At 42.5% G+C, this 20,259-nt stretch overlaps 1 protein-coding gene across 5 annotated transcripts in view; it reads left to right on the forward strand.

Moving 5' to 3' along the window:
- dclk2a (doublecortin-like kinase 2a) overlaps window positions 1–20,259 on the forward strand; it is a 330,122-nt gene that overhangs the window by 205,098 nt on the left and 104,765 nt on the right. For all 5 annotated transcript variants that reach the window (XM_078210403.1, XM_078210563.1, XM_078210647.1 and 2 more), the window contains one exon: window positions 10,843–10,937. In XM_078210403.1, coding sequence (XP_078066529.1) covers window positions 10,843–10,937 — 95 coding nt within the window. The remainder of the gene's footprint in view (window positions 1–10,842; window positions 10,938–20,259) is intronic.

Here is a 20,259-nt window from a genome sequence, read left to right on the forward strand (position 1 = left end):
GTTAGGCTAATTGGCCTATAATTTTCCATCTTTTTTCTTGTTCCCTTCTTGAACAGTGGGGTTACAACAGCGATTTTCCAATCCTCTGGGACTTTTCCTGACTCCAGTGACTTTTGAAAGATCATAACTAACGCCTCCACTATTTCTTCAGCTATCTCCTTTAGAACTCTAGGATGTAGCCCATCTGGGCCCAGAGATTTATCAATTTTCAGACCTTTTAGTTTCTCTAGCACTTTCTCCTTTGTGATGGCAACCATATTCAACTCTGCCCCCTGACTTTCCTGAATTGTTGGGATATTACTCATGTCTTCTACTGTGAAGACTGACGCAAAGTACTTATTAAGTTCCTCAGCTATTTCCTTGTCTCCCATCAGTAGATTACCAGCGTCATTTTGGAGCGGCCCAATGTCTACTTTTGCCTCCCGTTTGTTTTTAATGTATTTAAAGAAACTTTTACTATCATTCCTAATGTTACTGGCTAGCCTACCTTCATATTTGATCCTCTCCTTCCTTATTTCTCTCTTTGTTATCCTCTGTTTGTTTTTATAGCCTTCCCAATCTTCTGACTTCCCACTACTCTTTGCCACATTATAGGCTCTCTCTTTTGCCTTGATGCATTCCCTGACTTCCTTTGTCAGCCATGGCTGCCTAATCCCCCCTCTGATAACCTTTCTTTTGTTTGGGATGAACCTCTGCACTGTGTCCTGAATTACTCCCAGAAACTCCTGCCATTGCTGTTCTACTGTCTTTCCCACTAGGCTCTGCTTCCAGTCGATTTTTGTCAGTTCCTCCCTCATGCGCCTGTAATTACCTTTATTTAACTGTAGAACCTTCACATCTGATTCTGCCTTCCTTCTTTCAAATTGCAGACTGAATTCTACCATATTATGATCACTGCTTCCTAAGTGTTCCCTTACTTTAAGATCTTTTATCACGTCTGGCTCATTACATAACACTAAGTCCAGAATAGCCTGTTCCCTCGTGGGCTCCATCACAAGCTGTTCCAAAAAGCCATCCTGTAAACATTCAATGAATTCCCTTTCTTTGGGTCCACTGGCAACATTATTTACCCAGTCCACCTGCATATTGAAATCCCCCATGATCACTGTGACCTTGCCTTTCTGACATGCCCTTTCTATTTCTATTAAGAATGAGATAAAACCATATTTAGATTCTTAAACTACATGAGCGATTTGCATTTCAAATGAATACAATCTGATGGATCTGCCTGTATTTTGAAGCCATTATATTGGTTATTTTCCAAACTTTTCGGAATTAACTTTGATGAATGGAGTTTGGAGTAGTCAAATTTAAGTTGATAGAGCAATATAAGCGCAATTCAAATGTGTTTTGAATCTGAATATATTGGGTTTTGATATTTGAAATTTTGTTGAACAGAGTCAACTGAGGAAAACAAAAGAATCAGATTAAATGCTGCTTCTGGACTGAAGGCAAAGTTTGCTTTGATTCAGAACTGTAGATACATTGCACATGAACCATACAACCAAGGTGTTGATTTATGTCCAAGAGTTCAGTGCCTCACAGCTAATTTCTCAATTCCCTGTGAGGTGCGGTTTGATGAGATTACTTGTTGTGAGGGACTTAGAGTTTGGATGTGTTCACACAGTTGGTGACACAATAGCTGCCTTTGATTGGACTTCAAATAAGGGAAGTCAATTAGCCTTGTCAACAGTGTTGTTGAGGGAAATGTCAGTGTTCAACAAAGAAGAGAACGACAAAGAGCGGTCAAGATCACAGGATATTCAGCTAACAGAAAACAGATTGTAGCTCAGCTTCTGAAACCTGTCAGAGAAGCAATGTTTCCAAAGACTGAGATTGTCACATCAGGTCCTATAAACCCCTGCAGCCACTTAGAAGAAGACCTGTCACCTGCTGGACCTAATGGGCACATATTACCAGTGACTGAAAGTGAGCATTGTCCTCTGATTCCTTCCAGAGTGCTACCAGCAACATAGTGAGAATCTTGCAGTTGATTGCACATACATGCATCTAACAGTGGATTATTTGCCAGAGCTGGGATATATGTAAACTTTTCCTGTCATGAGAATAGCAGAAGGAGCGTGCAGCAGGATTTGCAGGGTGCCATTGTCTACATACGCATGAGCACTCACTGACTAACTAGAAGCATTTGTCAATTTTGTTTCAATGTTCAGTGAGTGTACAGCCAAAAGGAAAGGTTCATGGAAGGTTGCTGCTAATTCCATGGGAGCTGTTTTTATATTGCAGCAATGTGGTTGTTGGACCACAATCTTCAAAGCTGATAACACCTCTGAGGAACCCCATCAGTGAACATCAAGAGCAGTAGAATATGAGCCATGTCACAACCAGATGTCATCGATTCAGCCACCAGTATGCTAGAGTTACAATTTTGCTGAATGCACTGATCAGATCCCCTTCCGTACCTGTGTGAGGGTCTCTGGAATAAGCGTTGGCTCCACCCAATTGTATAAGGCATTGCGTGGCTGAGCCAAGAATCCTTAACTGGATAGCTAGGGAAGGTTCCTCTGACCCACTTAAGTGCATAATCCCTTTAATTTTTTTGTGCTGCCTTGCATACATGATAATCTAACGAGGGTGACTTGTGCGTAGCTTACACAAGGTTTTTGGGTTACTGCATGGCTGTGCAGCTTAGAGGGAACGTTGCTTCTGATAATACAGCATTCCCTCTATAAAGCACTGAAGTGCTCCTCCTGGGTGAACAGAGCGACACCAGTCTATTCACTCCACCCCATCCCTCCAAATTAATCTTCTCCCAAGTTACAAACCAGCGAGCTAAACCAGCCAAAGTTCCTGTTCTACTGTAAGGTGTTGGTGGTATATAAATGAGGACTTAAACCTTTTCTTAAGTGTTGGAATGACATGGAGCAGCCAATACTGTTTGCTGCCTCATTTACACAACAAACCATATGGTTTAGGTCCTGGAGGCAAGTTATCCCTAAGCCTCCATTTTCAGAATCACAGAATTGTTGGAGTGCAGGAGGAGGTCATTTGGCGCATCATGTATACACTGGCTCGCCGAATGAGCAGTTTACCTAGTGCCATTCCCCAAGCTTCTCCCTGCAGCCCTGCACATTTTTCTTTTCTAGATAGCAGTCTAATTTCTTTTTGAGCACTGCGATTGAACCTGCCTCTACCACACGTAGGCCATACATTCCAGATCTCAACCACTAGCTGTGTGAAAAAGTATTTCCTCATGCCACTTTTGCTTCTTTTGCTTATTACATTAAATCTATGCCCTCTCATTCTTGACCCTTTTCCTACGTATTCTGTCCGGACCCCTCATAATTTTGAATGCCTGTATCAAATATCCTCTCAGCTTTCTCTTCTCCAAGGAAAACAGATCCAACTTCTCTAAATTCAGATCAGAAGTTCTTCATTACTTGAACTATTCTCATGAATCTTTTCTGCACTCAATTCAATGCCTTCAAATCTGTCCTTAAGTGCAACACCCGGAACTTTATTAAGTAATGCAGCTGAGGCCAGAGCTCCCCGTGTATCCCGCTGGACATAAAGCATCTGCCGTCTGATGGACATCTCTGAGACTTGTCATCTGCCTCCAACTCAGCATGGTCTTCCAGCAGTGCTCCCACTGTCGGCACCCTGCGATCTCTCTGCTTCTACCAGCTCCTCAAACAGGGATGATGTGACATTACCACTGTGCACTGCCCATGGAGATGACAACCTAATGTCCCACGATGTGTGAGTATCTGTGCTGGTGTCAGGTTCTGAGAAAGGGCGTGACGCTACTGCAGGAGGAATGTCTTCCTGGGGGCTTAACGGGAGTCATGGGGGTCTCTGGCTACTCTTACAGATGGTGCATCTGCAGATGGAGGGAAAAAGATCAGTAAATTCAATCATCTTGGTGTTAATGCATGCCACGTAGACTGAGGAGACAATGGTGATATGCTTGATGGTGCCATCTGTTTTTGAGCAATGGGCACTCTATGTGTGACAGCTCACTTTCTGATGACAGAAGCCCAGTAATGTTTCCTGTACCCATGGCACGTGCAACTGTGACCAACACTCCTGCCTTCATTCCGAGACCCCCGCCTCTCCACGACCAGAATAGAGAGCTGGCCAGTGGCACTCCAGCTCCAGTGTAGCACTTTCATGCTTTGTTAGCACAAGCAGATTTGGGGTTCCTCCACCGGTCCGGGAGCTGGAGTGCCACCTGCCAGCTCTGTATTCTGGTCTTGGTGAGACGGGGTCTCTGATGAAGTAAGAATGTGGGTCACGGTTATGACTTGTCTTCTCCTGACAGGGAACCACAGAAAGCCTCATTAGTGCTCCATCTCCCTGAAGATCCATTCCAACTCCCCCCAACCTGGGCATTAAGCAGCCATTTTACTTTGGCACATCTCACCCTCCAAATCACTGAGGGTGAATTGCATCCTCTGCCAGGGGTGCAATTCTGCTGAAATTCCACCCCTGGCAGAGTAGGCTTCAGTGCCAATTGGAATACACACTCAGACCCTGAGTGCACAGGGGAACGGGCACCCGACGACAGCTCCCTGCATAGGTCCATGCCATCTCTGCACTTACCCTTGCTGTCTGCAGAAAATCATTGAACCTTTTGGGGAACTGGAGCCATATACAGCACACCACATTGTGCCCATTGAACTGGGCGACAACTATTGACCAAGCCTGTTTGGTCATGTGGGGCAGCCTTCTCTTGCTGGCCCTGGGCATCAGAATGTACCGTCTGGCACTGACCTCCTGAACCAGGAAACCCAGGCACTCATCGGAGAAACAAAGCACAGAGTGCCCACCAGACTTGCCCACCTACCTTCCATGAGCACCAGGGGATAAGGTCACGACAGCAGAACAGGAACAGTAATTGGAATCCTTCTGGGAAGCTCGCCAGCCTCCCTCACAGTTCCTGACAGCCTTCAGGGAGCTGTCTCTGTTTTTAAACCTCCGCGCAATGCAAACCCAACCCTCAGACACGGTTCACGTTGGGTGGACCTTAATTGACCACCTAGTGTAATGTTGCGTTAATCCTTGGCTGGGAGCAGGTTTTACATCCGCTTCAAGCTGCACTCACTTTGGACGCACCCCAAGGGTAAAATTCAGGCCATTCTCTCAATTCCCTATTTGCTGAGTTATTCATTTCTGTTGTCGTGTTAAGCTACTATGCTAAATGTATGTTCAGCACTTCAGTACAGAAAAGGAATAAAACAGGAGGATGCATCACAGGAAGCTAGCTGAAAGGCAATATATTTAGATGAATGATGAGCTGTACACCCTAGAGATATCAGATGATAGGAAACAGAAGATCTCCTTCCCTTAAAACTGCAGTGGGTTGGAATGATTCAGTAACCGGATTTTGGATAATAAATTAACCATGCCACACATGCACAGGAGGAATCCACCTCTCACCTGTAGGTTTTGCAGTATTCTTGGACCTGCCACTTATGTGTGGATGTTGCAATTGATTAATCACATAGAAATGTGCTGATCCACACTCAGAGTTTGTAAATGACATGAACAGACATATTACCAGCTAGCCTTTTGCCTTTTTAGAATCACTAAACCTGCTTAAGTTTATTTATGACTCTAGATGTTTACCTGTTATAGCTCATTTATACATATATTCCAGGAACATCACCACTGCTAAACAATTAGCACCAATGGAGGAATTGAAAGATATGGTGGTGAGCTGCAGTTAGTTGTGTGGGGAAAGTATTTTCCACACTTCGGGGCAGACCAGCAGATCAAGTCACTGGACCAGGCGAACACTAACTTAGTCAGGCGGATTGGGAGGGTGTTTGATTGCTTCTGCAACCAATGTGAGCCAGAGACTCTAGTTTCTTCAGTTTACTACAAATATACAACAATATTTTATCCATTTTAATGACTGCCTTGCTTTGCAAATTACATTCTGCCATCCAGCTCGATGAAAGCTAACACTGTGCTTCCAGATGATGTCAATGAACGGTGGCATATAAATAAGAAATAAAAGAAATCAAGAATAGATCCTTGGTGGACACTGGAGGTAACCAGTGCGTACTGAAGAAGAGAAGCCCACTGGTATCGATAGTGATTGCTACGATTAGTTGGATAACTTTGGAACCAGATGAGAGGTTCCAAAGTTATCCAACTAATCGTAGCAATCACTATCGATACCAGTGGGCTTCTCTTCTTCAGTACGCACTGGTTACCTCCAGTGTCCACCAAGGATCTATTCTTGATTTCTTTTATTTCTTATTTATATGCCACCGTTCATTGACATCATCTGGAAGCACAGTGTTAGCTTTCATCAGTACGCTGACCACATCTAACTGCAGCTCACCACCATATCTTTCAATTCCTCCATTGGTGCTAAATTATCAGACTGCTTATCTGACTGACATTCAGGAGATATGAAATTTGCTCCAGTTAAACACTGGAGAGAATGAAAGCCATTGTTTTGAATCCCCGCTCCCAACCCTATTCCCTAGCTACCAACTTTATCCCTCTCCCTGGCAACGGTTTGAGGACAAACTAGTTTGTTTGACCCTGAGATGAACTTCTAGCCCCGTATTCATACCTTCACCAAGACCGCCTACTTCCATTTCCATTGCATTTCCCAACTCCTCCCCGTCTCTGCTCATCTGCTACTGAAAACCTCATGCATGCCTTTGTTACCTCTAGACTTGACTATACTATGGGTGGCATGGTGGCACAGTGTTTAGCACTGCTGCTTCGCAGCCCCAGGGACCTGGGTTTGATTCCCAGCTTGGGTCACTGTCTGTGTGGAGTCTGCATGTTCTCCCAGTGTCTGCGTGGGTTTCCTCTGGGTGCTCTGTTTTCCCCCCACAGCCCGAAAGACATGCTGCTTAGGTGCATTGGCCATGCTAAATTCTCCCTCAGTGTAGCCGAACAGCAGCCGGAGTGTGGCGACTAGGGGATTTTCACAGTAACTTCATTGCAGTGTTAATGTAAGCCTACTTGTGACACTAATAAATAAACTTTAAAACTTTTTAAAAAACACATTGCGCCACTGACTGGTCTCCCATTTTCTACCCATCATAAACTTGCAGTTTTCCAAAACTCGCCTGTGTCTCAACTCGCACTGAGTCACGTTCACCTATCACTCCATGCTCATTGACCTATGTTGACTCCTGGTCAACCTCCATTTGATTTTAAAATGATCAATTATCAAAATTAAAATCCCACCATGGTCCACCCTTTCCTGGGTCTATAATTTCCTGCAACCCCAGAACCCTGTAAGATATCTGCACTCATCTAATTCTGGACTCTCTCTGAATTTAATTTCTCTACCATTGGTAGCTGTGCCTTCAGTCATTCAGGCCCTAACTTCTGGAATTCTTTCCCTACCATGATCTTCTGCACCTCTCTACGTCATTTTCTTCCTTTAAGAAACTCCTTAACCTCTGTGACCAGAATTTTAATTATTTGACCCTAATATTTCTTAGGTGTCATATTTTCTTTTATGATGCTCCTATGATGCACCCTGGGATATTTTATTACATTGAAGATGCTATATAAATGTAAATTGTTATTGTAAATTACAAGGACATGTTACTTAATCTTGAATATAGAGGACTGAGGAATGATCTGATGGTGATGTTTAAAATTAAAAGGATTTGATAGTGAAGTGCAGAGATATTGTGTGGAGTAATATGGCGGAGGCGGACAGCCCAGGAAAAATCACATCAGTGTGGAGCACAATAAGGTGCTGCGAGCAGGGCTCATTAACAAGAACCGAGTAGGACTTCCACCCCTCATTGAAGTGGATCACACCCTCTGGAGCTGCCAGCCAATCCTATTGTGGCATTAGTGGCAGTTGCCAGGACTGCAGCTGAGGGGGTGGAGCCCAAGCATCCCTCGGGGCAGGGAAGTCTGAGCTGAGGGGGGAGGGGCAGTAAGGGGGTTCGGGTGGATTAAAGGGAGGGAATGGGTAGATGGGAAGGGGCGGTTCAGTCTAAGGGGGGGGGGGGGGGTTGCCCTGCAATTGGCAAAGGACAGCCCTCAAAGATCGACCACCCTCACCCTTCCTTCCTGCCCTGGAACTGTTTCAGGTTAAAAATTGGGCTTCCTGTTCCCACCCTGCTGTCTGTGCTAATTGTATAATAATTGGGCAGTGTATTATCAGGGCCAAGGGCCCTATAGACCCATAATTGTTGATTTAAATACTGCAGGCAGGCGACTGGTTTTGGTGCCCACCTGCCCCCGTTATTATGGGGGAAAACTCTGGGGTGGGTAGCAAGGTGTTGAGATGGGCACCCGCCCCATTTTAAATGCCTCCACCCCCAGTAGGAAACATACCCACTGGGGGCATGTAAAATTCAGCTGATTATTTTCTCTGATGGGGGAACCAAGAACAAGAGAATACAATCTTAAAATTATAGCTAGGCCATTCAGGAGAGAAATTAGGAGGCACTTATTCACAGAAAATGTAGTCGAAATTTGGAACACTCCTTATAGTCTATTATAGCTCCTTATAGATTCTAGGTCATATGGAGCTATGAAATCTCAGTTCAATAGAATTTTGTTGGATAAGGAATTCAATGAACATCAAGTAAAGGCAGTAAAACAGAGTTGAAGTGCAGGTCAGCTGCGGTCTAATTGAATGGTGGAGCAGGCCCAAGGGGCTCAATTTCCGACTTCTGTTCCTAATTTACCTATAGTCCATTGTGCCTGTGAAACTGGCTTGATTGACAGCTCTGTGCTCAGGGACCTGTTTAGGTTGTGATAAATGTAAAATCCAATCTTTGATTCACTCAAACCACCAGGATGCCACATTATTGTAATGAGACAGATGAGGAAATGCCAAGCAGAATCGACACACTTTCCACAAAAAAGGAGGAAGAATCTGATGAGTATTCATTATTGTTCTCATAGGAACTTAAGACTTGTTAGATGAGAACAAATCAAGGTCCATCCTGCTCACCTTCTGTCAACCTACTAGTCACATGATACAATGGTAACTGAGTTATTGACAACGTAGCAATCAATCTCCATCAATTAGCCTACAGCAGACCTAGGCATGAGGCTATTCCGCACCCTCCCCCCCCCCCCCCCCCCCCCCCCCGCCCCGCCCCCAGTGGCTGAAAAAGCTTTGGAAACCATGGTGGAGCCCAGTTTTAACTCTGTAAGTGAATGGATTTCAAATGAGTTAAAATTTCACACAGTAATTCCACGTTTACCTCCCAAACACATAACACTTCCTACACATCATACTTCAAATTACCCAAATTAGTCATGAGATGTAAATGGCAAGTTGCATAGCAACGTTGTTAGAGTTTTCGGAGAAGATTTCATTCTTGGCAATGATGTGTCACAGGCAAAGAACTGCAAAAACAAGAAGTAAATGAATAATGTGTGTTGAAAGAAGAAATGGAAGATGCCAATCGAAGTGTGATAAGCTGAAGCAACCTTTTAGAAATTGTCAACATGTAAACCTGACCAATACTTTCCTTCTGGAACGTGGCCACATAGATTGTTATTAATCCATAGCAGCATGGTATAAATTTGCTTCAGCAGGAAAAGGTGCTGATGTTACAGTCACCTTGATGGGATTGAAATCAATTTTAACAATTTAAGCTTGCAGGATGTAGCAATGCCCATAGCTTTTAAGGATCATTCTTTGTAGTAATAGATTTTTAAAAATAGATTAATTGAAATAAACTATTAAAAGGTAAAACAGAATGTTTTGTATTGATCATCAGTGGTTAATGTGAAGTATTTTCCAAAGTTTATCATCTTGTTTATTTGGTTTTAGTTTACATTCTGTTTGAAATCATCATTTCCTTTACTTTAATGTACTCTCTGCAGTGTAAACTTCTACTTAGTAATTTTTAATTTAAGATTTTTTTACTTTTATACCTGTAAAGCCTGATAAATGGATTACACTGTCGACCTACTTTGAACGTTAGCTGATCCCATAATCTCTCAGTTCATATTACTGATGGATAATACCTTGGTAGGTCACTTGCATTTGATTCATGGAAAGCTGGGCAGAGACCTGTTCATCTCTGATGTTGCAAGATTCTGTTTGTATTCTGTGTTATCATATTCTAGCTGATCTCTCACGGCTTTGCTCAGGAACAAGGGCAGGCAAATTATGTTAGCTTTGGTTCTCCAGTCACCTTACTGTCGCCCTCGGCAGTGACCCTAATTACAAAGATTCTAGACTTTGCAAAGAATTTCCATTTTCTTTGTAACAAACATAACAAACATTTGTGGAAATGAGAATGGTAACTGTAGCAACTTCACACCCGATGAGAAAAATCGCGACTGATTTATGCAAATGAAGTAAACGTGAAATAACTTGTTCCAGAAAGTCAGTGAACCTCATCAGTAGGTTCGTAGCAAATTGGCAGCCTGCTTAATGCCAAATCGATTTTTCTTTTGATAGTGCAAAGGAAATTAGGCATAGTGTCAAATGGGCTACCAATTTGCAATGAGCCCAATTGGTGATACTGGGAAAGACCAATTCCACCCTTAAGGTTATTTGAAGTTAAAAAAAATCACTGCCTATAATATAAAATAAAAACATAAAATGCTGGATAAACTAAGCAGGTCTGGCAGTATCCACGGAGAGAGAAACAGTTCATATTTCAAGTCCATCTGACTCCTCTTCAGAGCTGTTTTTGCTTCAAAACCTGGTTGGCACACTGTATAAAAATTTGGAGATTAGCATGTCAAACATAAATGTTGTCGGAGATAAAATGAAAGACCCTGTTCTTTTTAGTATTTAACAACATAACATTTTTCACTATTCAGAAAGGTTCTGGCTTTCTATCATGCTCGTTATGTTCTGGTACTTTCTGTTTAGATTTTGATATTATTTAAATTTTATTTTCTGATGCACAGTGAATGGAACTCCAAGCAGTCAACTATCAACACCCAAATCTACAAAATCATCCAGCTCCTCCCCGACCAGCCCTGGCAGCTTGAGAGCTCACAAGGTAAAAAAAAATTCTATTCTGCCTAGCAAAGAATAAGAGAATGGATGAAGAAAGTTTGGTTTCTAAGAGTTGTCACCTACATACAATGCAGCTTTGTACTTGGGAATGCACAGTACAGATGTTGTTCCACTGGCAGTAAAGAGTCTGTGTTTTATTTTCACACTTATTTTGCTGTACAAGTTCTCTAGCCAAGAGAAGCCACAAAGAAGTTCCAGATTTCAAAGAACTCTTCTCCATTATTACCTACTACAATGTGACTGGGCCTGGCCACAAGTCACTTGCGGTCCAACTTGTTTTATATCTCTCACTGTTGATATGCTTGTGACTGAAAACCATGGAGAATTGTGACCAATAACTAACATTATGCCACTTTATCTTAGTGGAGCCTTTCATAATAGTTTTAGAGGTTACAAGAAGTGCCTTGTCGATCATTGGTGTTAGTGTACTTCACTCCTGGCCGGTCATTCTTCATCCTTATCCCTCTCCCTAATGATCTTGATCCCTTTTCCTCAATTATCAACTTTCCCATTCTAGTTTTCAGAATCCCTACAATACAAAAGGAAGTCACTTGACCCACCTGGATTAATAAACATTGTTGAGTCTGTGACCATTAAATTTCATGGAAGCATTTTCTAAATTTAACCCAAAGAAAGGAAATTAGAAAGCAGTTGATCAAAGTTCTGATAATTTTAAATCAGAAATAATCAACTTAATTTCATTTGGAGAGCTTATTAGGACTGGAACAGAAAATACTGCATTAATAGTTAATAGGATGGAGCACTTTAATATCGCACAATTGGAGATTTAATTCCTGAAATCTGAATACATGTTTTGAATTCCCACCCTTTGTATCTTGAGTCAAGCTACAAGTTGCACTTCTCAAACACAAACCTTTGAACTCTAATGAAGTAAAATTTTAGTTTCTGCAGCATTGTTTCCAACAATAACAATAATCCATTTTAATTCTGAAAATAAATTGTAATTTTCATACTTAACAATCTATTGTGCCTGAATAGATCCCTGAAAGTTGGCACCCAGGTTGATAGGCTTGTTAAGTAGGCGTACGGAGTGTCAGCTTTTATTGGTAGAGGGATTGAGTTTCGGAGCCAGGAGGTCATGTTGCAGCTGTACAAAACTCTGGTGCGGCCGCACTTTGGAGTATTGCGTACAGTTCTGGTCACCGCATTATAGGAAGGATGTGGAAGCATTGGAAAGGGTGCAGAGGAGATTTACTAGGATGTTGCCTGGTATGGTGGGAAGGTCTTATGAGGAAAGGCTGAGGGACTTGAGGTTGTTTTCGTTAGAGAGAAGAAGGTTAAGAGGTGACTTAATAGAGGCATACAAGATGATCAGAGGATTAGATAGGGTGGATAGTGAGAGCCTTTTTCCTCGGATGGTGATGGCTAACACGAAGGGACATAGCTTTAAATTGAGGGGTGAGAGATATAGGACAGATGTTAGAGGTAGGTTCTTTACTCAGAGAGTAGTGAGGGCGTGGAATGCCCTGCCTGCAGCAGTAGTGGACTCGCCAACATTAAGGGCATTTAAATGGTCATTGGATAAACATATGGATGATATTGGAATAGTGTAGGTTAGAGGGGCTTCAGATTGGCTTCACTGGTCAGCGCAACATCGAGGGCCGAAGGGCCTGTACTGCGCTGTAATGTTCTATGTTCTATGAAACTGTTCTGTGGAGAAAGTGAAAAATAAAATTTAAAAAGTGGGTGGTGTGTAAGATCAGGTTCCTACCCTGTCATTGCTGTAGTGCGGAGAGGAGGGACCCCTATTGGAATACAGTAGAGTAGATTTTAGTTTTTACCATCTGGATTTGACAAATGGCAGAAAACTGGTGCAGAGGATTGCACTTAGGGAACAGAACTTATTTAATTTATGTGTCATTGCAATGAATGGACAGAAGATTTAGACGATCATTTAACTGTGTGCATGTTGCCCCACCAGGTCTCCCTTCCTTCCCTCCTCAACATTGCTTAGTGATCAGTCGGTAAAGACTAAAGATGTTTAGATAATGTATTGCAAGACGAAAGAAAATGTAAAGCAGCACAAATTGTTACTTGTATATTTAGAATTAGAATCACTAGTAGCTGATTATTAAAATGGACAAATGTAATTAGGATGAGAGAAATACACTAAACTTAATATTTTCCTTGAAGCAGTCCATACTACAGTACTATTTTCAATCTTTGTTTCCCTTTCTTCAGTGCACCAGTCTTCACCAAAACAGGTGGGTTTGTTCCAAACTTAAGAAGCACAAGGTGATTTTCCATCCAATCTATTGTTCTTCTCAGCATTTGTTGTCTCTGACAGCACAATGGAGATTGGGAACTCGCCATGTAGGGACGTACAAGTGAAAATCTTCATACTGCTATAAATGCATTGCCGCACCTGTGTGCCCCACTTATTTGCTACAATGTGAAATAACAAAGGAGAGTCACCATAGTCCCAAATGACCAGAGGCTGCTTATCCCTTTGAGGGGGGGAGCTGACTGGTGGTGATTTAACCTGCGGATCACCACACCTCAGGGGAGGGACATGGTTGAGAAGGCGGGGGCTTTGTGAGTAACCTCAAGCGGTACAGGGATTGAACCCACGCGATTGGCATTGCCCTGCATCACTAACCAGCTGAGCTAAAATGCAGTCAGAAGCTGATGATTTTCCACCCACTTCATCTTAACAGATAGCATGCCTGTTCATGATTGGCTATGTTATCAAAATATTAAGTTGCTGCTAGTGAAACCTTCTCCCTTAGCACTGATCAGAGATGGTTGCATTGGGAATCTTGGTGAAAGAATGCAACATTTATTCTTAACCACTGTGTGCTGCTATTTCCAGGAAGTCCATTTCTAAAAGCAGCACCTCTTTACATTATCGAGGTGTAACCAAACTCTCGGCTGCCATTTTTGTCAGCACCGACTGTAATGAGGACATTACCTGCAAATAGTAAATGATCCAGTATTTAAAGAGTTCATTGTGAAACCAACAGTAAAAGTGTCAAATTCAACTGTTCTTTAGAGTATACTGAACTACACAGCACTACAACTACTTATTATAGACTGTGGTGTTCCTTCCAAGAACAACATTCATCTGACTGAAAACAATTGGGTGTGAAATGTAAATCTAGAAAGTGACAGCTCAGGAAACTGGAAACAGGTTATTATCAGTGAGAGCATTCATTAGTATTGACGTTTAACTATGTGCTGTTCCTTTGTCTCAGTTTTAAGGCATGGCAGCAGGATATCTTATCTTGATTTTAGTGTTTGCTGTGTCTTTAAGTAACTGTTTTGGTAAAACAGTTTGTAAAAAGAATAAGAGAGCTGGTGATAAATGTCAGAGCAACCTTGTAGCATACGAATGATAGTGTGTGACAGTGCAAACAAGGAGCCCAGATATATTATTAACTGTATTACATTAAATAAACCGACAATTTATTGGCACTGTCTGAAGTACTGAGATTATTTTATCACCGATCTGGAGTTTTCTTTATCATGCATTTATTCACTCAGTTGTGGACACTTTCAAACCTACTTAATGTCCTGCATTGGCAAATTCTGCCTAATTTTTGCCACCACCATCCTAAGCTAGATAAATAGAAATTCAGAGTGGCAATTCAATCTTTCAATCTGTGCTATTCCAATGTGGCTAGATGCTCAAGAGTTGGCATTCTCATGGTCTCACCACCTCTATATAGTTATAGTGACCTTTGAATTGGAAGTCAATCCACTTGAATTACTGAGTAATTCTATTTTTTTTCACTTTCTAAGCATGGCTATTTGAATTGTGTTGGTCAATTCAGTTTATTAAATCATTTTAATTTTTCATGCAAAATTTGAGTTTGAAGAATTGGCAATAGATTCTATTCTTATAACCTTCTCATTCAAGAAACAGGGTATGGTGAACTTTATAATATGAGGCTTTCACATTCAGTATCACCTGACAGGATGTAATACTGTAAAACCTACCTTAATATACATTATCTTTTTCATGGTAATAGGCTGTTTCAGAATCACTATTAATAATGGCTCTTAAAACAGGATAATATTTTTTTAATTCTGCAGTGTTGCTACTTTTATCCAATCCACAAGTAAAAGTTGATGATATGATTCTTCATGTTATTACTTGTATTTAGGAATGGCAGACAACCTCAAACAGGATGACTGCAAGCTTTAGCAATTCAAAAATTGTAGAATCATCCTTAACTATATTTCATTATTAACTAAAAGCTATGGGGGTCATTTTGCACTTGCGTTTGCCGTGAGTGCAAATGGCAATGTACGTGCAAAATCTCAAGATTTGGAAACAGGAATCTCGCCGGCAAGATTTCATTTTCCCTGCTCCTCACTAGTGATGTAATGAGAGTGGCTACCTTAGTTCAATGAATTATAATACAATTAAAGGACATCCCTGCCATATATGCCACAGCAGAAAGTCTCCCCTCACCAGGGTAACATCATGTCAGCGAGGTTTACAACAGGTACTGAAAAACTTGAACCAGGCAAGGGGAATCCACCAGCAGCATAAAGGTATGTATAGTTCCTGGGGGAGAGGGATATGCCCAAGAAATACTCTGACACTGCCCCTGGCACGGCCATGCCAGGTGGCAGTGCCAAGGGGACTGGCCACTCTGGGGAACTCCATTGGAGGGCATTCCCCTTGTGTGTGAGAGTTGCCCCGGTTCATATGGCAGGGGAGAAAGGAGGGAGGGGTCCCCTTATTCATCGGAGGGGGGTGGCCTGGAGCATGTGGGGATGGGAATGGGGGTGGAGGTTCCCGTTATCCATGGCCGTGTTGCCTCATTGCATGTGGGTTCGGGTTCCACATATCCATGGTGGGTTGGGTTGCTCCAGTGCGTAGGGATGGGTGGGGTTGCGTGGTGTTTTAACACAGCTTGGTGTTGCCAGCCCTATCTGGCCCCGTCCTGCCACCATGATGATGTGAGTCATATCTCCAGATTGTTTGCGCACAGAGTGCCGGAATATCTGGAGAGAAAACTCAGCTGTGCAGCTGTTCGACTGTGCACACCAATTTTCTTGTCTCAGCCAGCACTCTGAGCACAATCTGGAAAATTCCGCCTTATTTTCTTGCTATTGCAGTAACTGTACCCCATTAATAACCAAATGAAAGTACTCAACCCCAAACTGATGGTGATCACTATTGCACTGGCTTATTTTAAAGGGTTAAACTTGCTGACTATATGACTGAAATGGTCCCAGGCCTGCCCTCTGTCAATGCTGTTTGATTAACTAATGGGAACAGAAAGTTATAACAAACTCCCAGTTTTTCCAAATTTTTTGTTTTCTTTGCATTTTGTTGAAGTTCGCGGCAGAAAGGCCTAAACATTCCTCATGGAAACAGACCTGCTTCCATTGTCCCTCACAGGCAAAGTAAACATTTCTTGCATTAAGTGGTCTCTGCTGTCCCACATCCAGTACCCACTGTGCTCAACTAGTGGGAAGGTCTCAATGGGTTTCCTCACTCAGACCATGTGAATGCAGTTAATGCACAATTACATCTTTGGGCCAGTTTCTGCATATTTAACAAAGGACTCTGCCAGTTTCAGGTCTATATCCTTCCCACCAGCAGATTAAAATTAAAGATGATAGGATTCACGAGGAACTTCGGTGAAAAACTCATCCAATTAATTTCAGCTGCCTGTGTACTCAGTTTACAGCAAGCAAATAGAGTTAAAATTGCCAAAATTTAGTTTACTAGAGGAGGAGGCTCCGTGAACATCCCCATCCTCAATGGTGTTAGAACCCAGCATGTCCAGTGCAAAAGACAAATCTGAAGAATTCACAGCCACCTCCAGCAAGAAGTGCCAAGTGGATAATCCATCTCAGTCTCGTCCTAACAATCCCACCATCACAGATATGAGTCTTTGGCGAATTCAATTCACTCCACGTGAGCTCAAGAAATGGCTGAAGGCACTGGAAGATTCAAAGGCACTGTGACAACATCCTGGCAGAAGTACTGAATACTTGTGCTCCTGAACTAGCCGCACTCATATCTAACCTGTTCCAGTACAGCTACAACACAATTATCAAAGCAATAAAGTGGAAAATTTTCACAAAAAGCAGTACAATCCAATCCAGCCATTTAGCTACTTTCAGCCCCCACAAAGTGATGGAAGGTGTTGTCAACAGTATTAGCAAGCGACTTGTTACTCATGAATAACCTGTTCAACTAGTGCTTGGTTTGGGTTCCACTTCTGGCACTTGGATCTCATTACAGCCTTAAAATATAGACAAAGGAGCTGAATTACAGACGTGAAATGAAAGTTACTGCTCCTTGACATCAAGGCATTTGACCAAGTGTGGCACAAAGCAGCCTGAGTAAATGTTGAAGTCAGTGGGGATCAGGAGAAATGTCTGCACTAATTGGAATCATACCTAGCACAAAGGAAGAAAATTGTGACTTTCGGAGGCCGTTTCTCTCCATTCCAGGACATTGCTGTACGTGTACACCAGGATAGTGTCCTAACAACCATCTTCAGCTGCTTCATCAATGAGCTTCCCTCCATCATAAGGTCAAAAATGGGAACATTCATTGATGGTTGTACAATGTCATTCACAATTCTGAAACATGCCCCACATGCAGTAGATCCTGGACAACATTCAGGCTTGGGCTGACAAGTGGTAAATAAATTTGTGCCACACAAGTGCCAGATAATGGCCGTCTCCAACATGAGAGAATCTAATTATCACCCCTTGACATTCAATGGCATAACCATTATTCAATTCCACATTACCAATATCCTGGAGATTACTGTTGACCAGAAAGATAACTGGATACTTTGGCTACCAGAGCATGTCACGGTCTGGGTATTCTGCAGTGAGTAGCTCACTTGCTGGCTCCCCAAAGCATTACCACCACCTAAAAGTAACACTGGTTAGGAGTGTGATGGAATATGCCTCACTTACCTGGATGGGGAAAGCTCCTACAACACGCAAGAAGCTCAGCACCACACAACACAATGCAGCCCTTTGATACCACAATCACCACCTTAAATGTTTACCTCATCCACCACCGGTTCCCAGTGGCTGCAGCGTGTGCCATCTGCAAAATGCACTGCAGCAAGTTGCCAAAGCTTCTTCAAAAGCAGCTCTCAAGCCTGCAGCCTCCACCATCTAGAAAGATGAGGGCAGAAGACTCATGAGAACACGATCATCTATAAGTACCCATCCTGAAAGCACTCCTCCAAGTCAGAAGATATCCTGACTTAGAAATATAACACAGTTCGTTCATCATCACTGAGCCAAAATTCTGGAACTCCTACCTCACAGCACTGTGAGATTACCTGCAGCTCATGGCTCACCACCACCGTCTCATGGGCAATAAGTTCTGGCCTTACCAGTAATACTCACATCCTGTGAATGAATAAACAAGATATCCTAATACACAAATATCTGAAATTTGAGTGTCTCAAAGTTGTTGCTTGAGTAGAGTGATGCAATATGTCATGGCGGCGTGCAAACTTTTTGCTGCCTGCTGTTTTACATGATTTCAGTGTTTAGCCAGCACTAAGTACTCTGTCGCTTAGTTGGATGCTTTGGAAGAAGACCAACATGGTGAGCACCTAGAGCCGGTAGAAATTGGCCTGCACTGCTTAAAGGGGATATGCATGATGGCTGGGAAGGATGCTGTGAGTCCTATGGAAGCCGAGTCTGATTTGGCAAAGACAAAAGACGATGGGAAAGAGTAGGCTCCACATGTTCAGATGGAGAACTTGGTTGAAAGAAGGAGAGATGCCCCAAGCCTGCAGAGGAGCTGGAGACTCTTCAGGTACATGCTCAGAAAGCAATGACAGCAGATGGCTATGGAGGTCACTGCCAGACGCCAAGCCTCAAAGAGCTGAACACAGTCCCACAAGAAATTCAATGACCTCACGCAAGTGGTCATGGTCAATGAATGCATTTTCACATACCATATCCTACCAACCATACCACTAGCCTCAGAAACTATTCCATTTATAACAGCACTTGTATTCACCTACCAAACAATCTCTATAAATCAGGACTCATACCTGACATCCATATACTTGACCCTCACACCACATTTCGCAGCTTGCACGCACTACCAGCTATTCAACAATCACAGCCACATTACCCAAACATAATGCACAACACTCCCTGACACACTTGGACAAGTTGACACAGGTGCTTATTGGGGTAAGATGCACCTGCATATCCTGACTCCATGTAAGAGATGGTGTTAGCCCTTATCAATATTTCCATTGCTGAGCAAGTGGCCAGTGGAGGCACTGAAACCATCAAAGATAATAGTATTTTCAGAATTCTTCTCCTTGCGTTCTGCCTCCCCTTCATCCCAAACTGACCTCTGACTTACAAGCTGCAGGTGGCGTAAGCATGGATCTTCCTCCCACTTGCAAAGTGCAACCTTACCCTTGTGGTTTTCTCCATTCTGATACCCGAGAAACTACAACCTGACCAGGCAGTAGAGGAATACCCAAGAAGAGAGACATGATAAAGACATATATAACTTGGGCCCAGATTTTCATCATTGTGGCAACAATAGTGGAAATAGTTGAAAATCATAAGTCCGATTTTGACCTCAGTGGGGGCAGGAATGGAGTCGGGCTGGGGTTCATGCAATACAGTTTACAGAGGCAGCTGTCCACTTAAATCATCAACTGCCACTGAAATGGGTTTTGGTAGGCCAGGGGTGTGAAACCCAACATGTGTAAAGAGCTGATCTGAACTTGGTGGATTCATTTGCATAGCCAAGATACTGCGAGGTAAGCTACCCCTTTGGATATGGTCCCAGGACACCTTTGAGAGAGGGAAGGCATCTTTTAGGATGATTATGAATAGATGTGATTATGCATAGAAAGTGCATAAATTCATTGGAACTGTCAAAGCTGGCAAGGGATTTAACTCTCCTGGGCTTTAAATTTTTATCAAAGTGTGGAGTTTTTTTAAAAATCGGTGCTTGATATTTCATTCTATCTGTTAACATAAGCTTGAGGGTTATCATGATATCATTTGTGCTGATTTTACAACCTAACATTATCATAGTGGGTGCCTGTTAAGTGAGTAGTTTGATTGACAGTTCCAAGAGGCTATAGAATAGAAATGTCTGTTTTCATAAGAGATTAATTGAAAGAATGCCAATGTATTAAATTAATTTTTTAAATCAAGTTTGTTTTAAATGCTATCATCAATAGATAGTTTATTTTATGACTCCTGAGGCTTGCTCATGGATACTCGGAGTTGGCATGAAGGGAGTAAGGTCAAAGGGTGGAGAGTATGGGTTGGAATGAGCTGGCACTAAGTTGAATTAGGGGCTA

Source organism: Mustelus asterias, chromosome 1 (genome assembly GCF_964213995.1).
Source record: "Mustelus asterias chromosome 1, sMusAst1.hap1.1, whole genome shotgun sequence".
Lineage (NCBI taxonomy): Eukaryota > Metazoa > Chordata > Chondrichthyes > Carcharhiniformes > Triakidae > Mustelus > Mustelus asterias.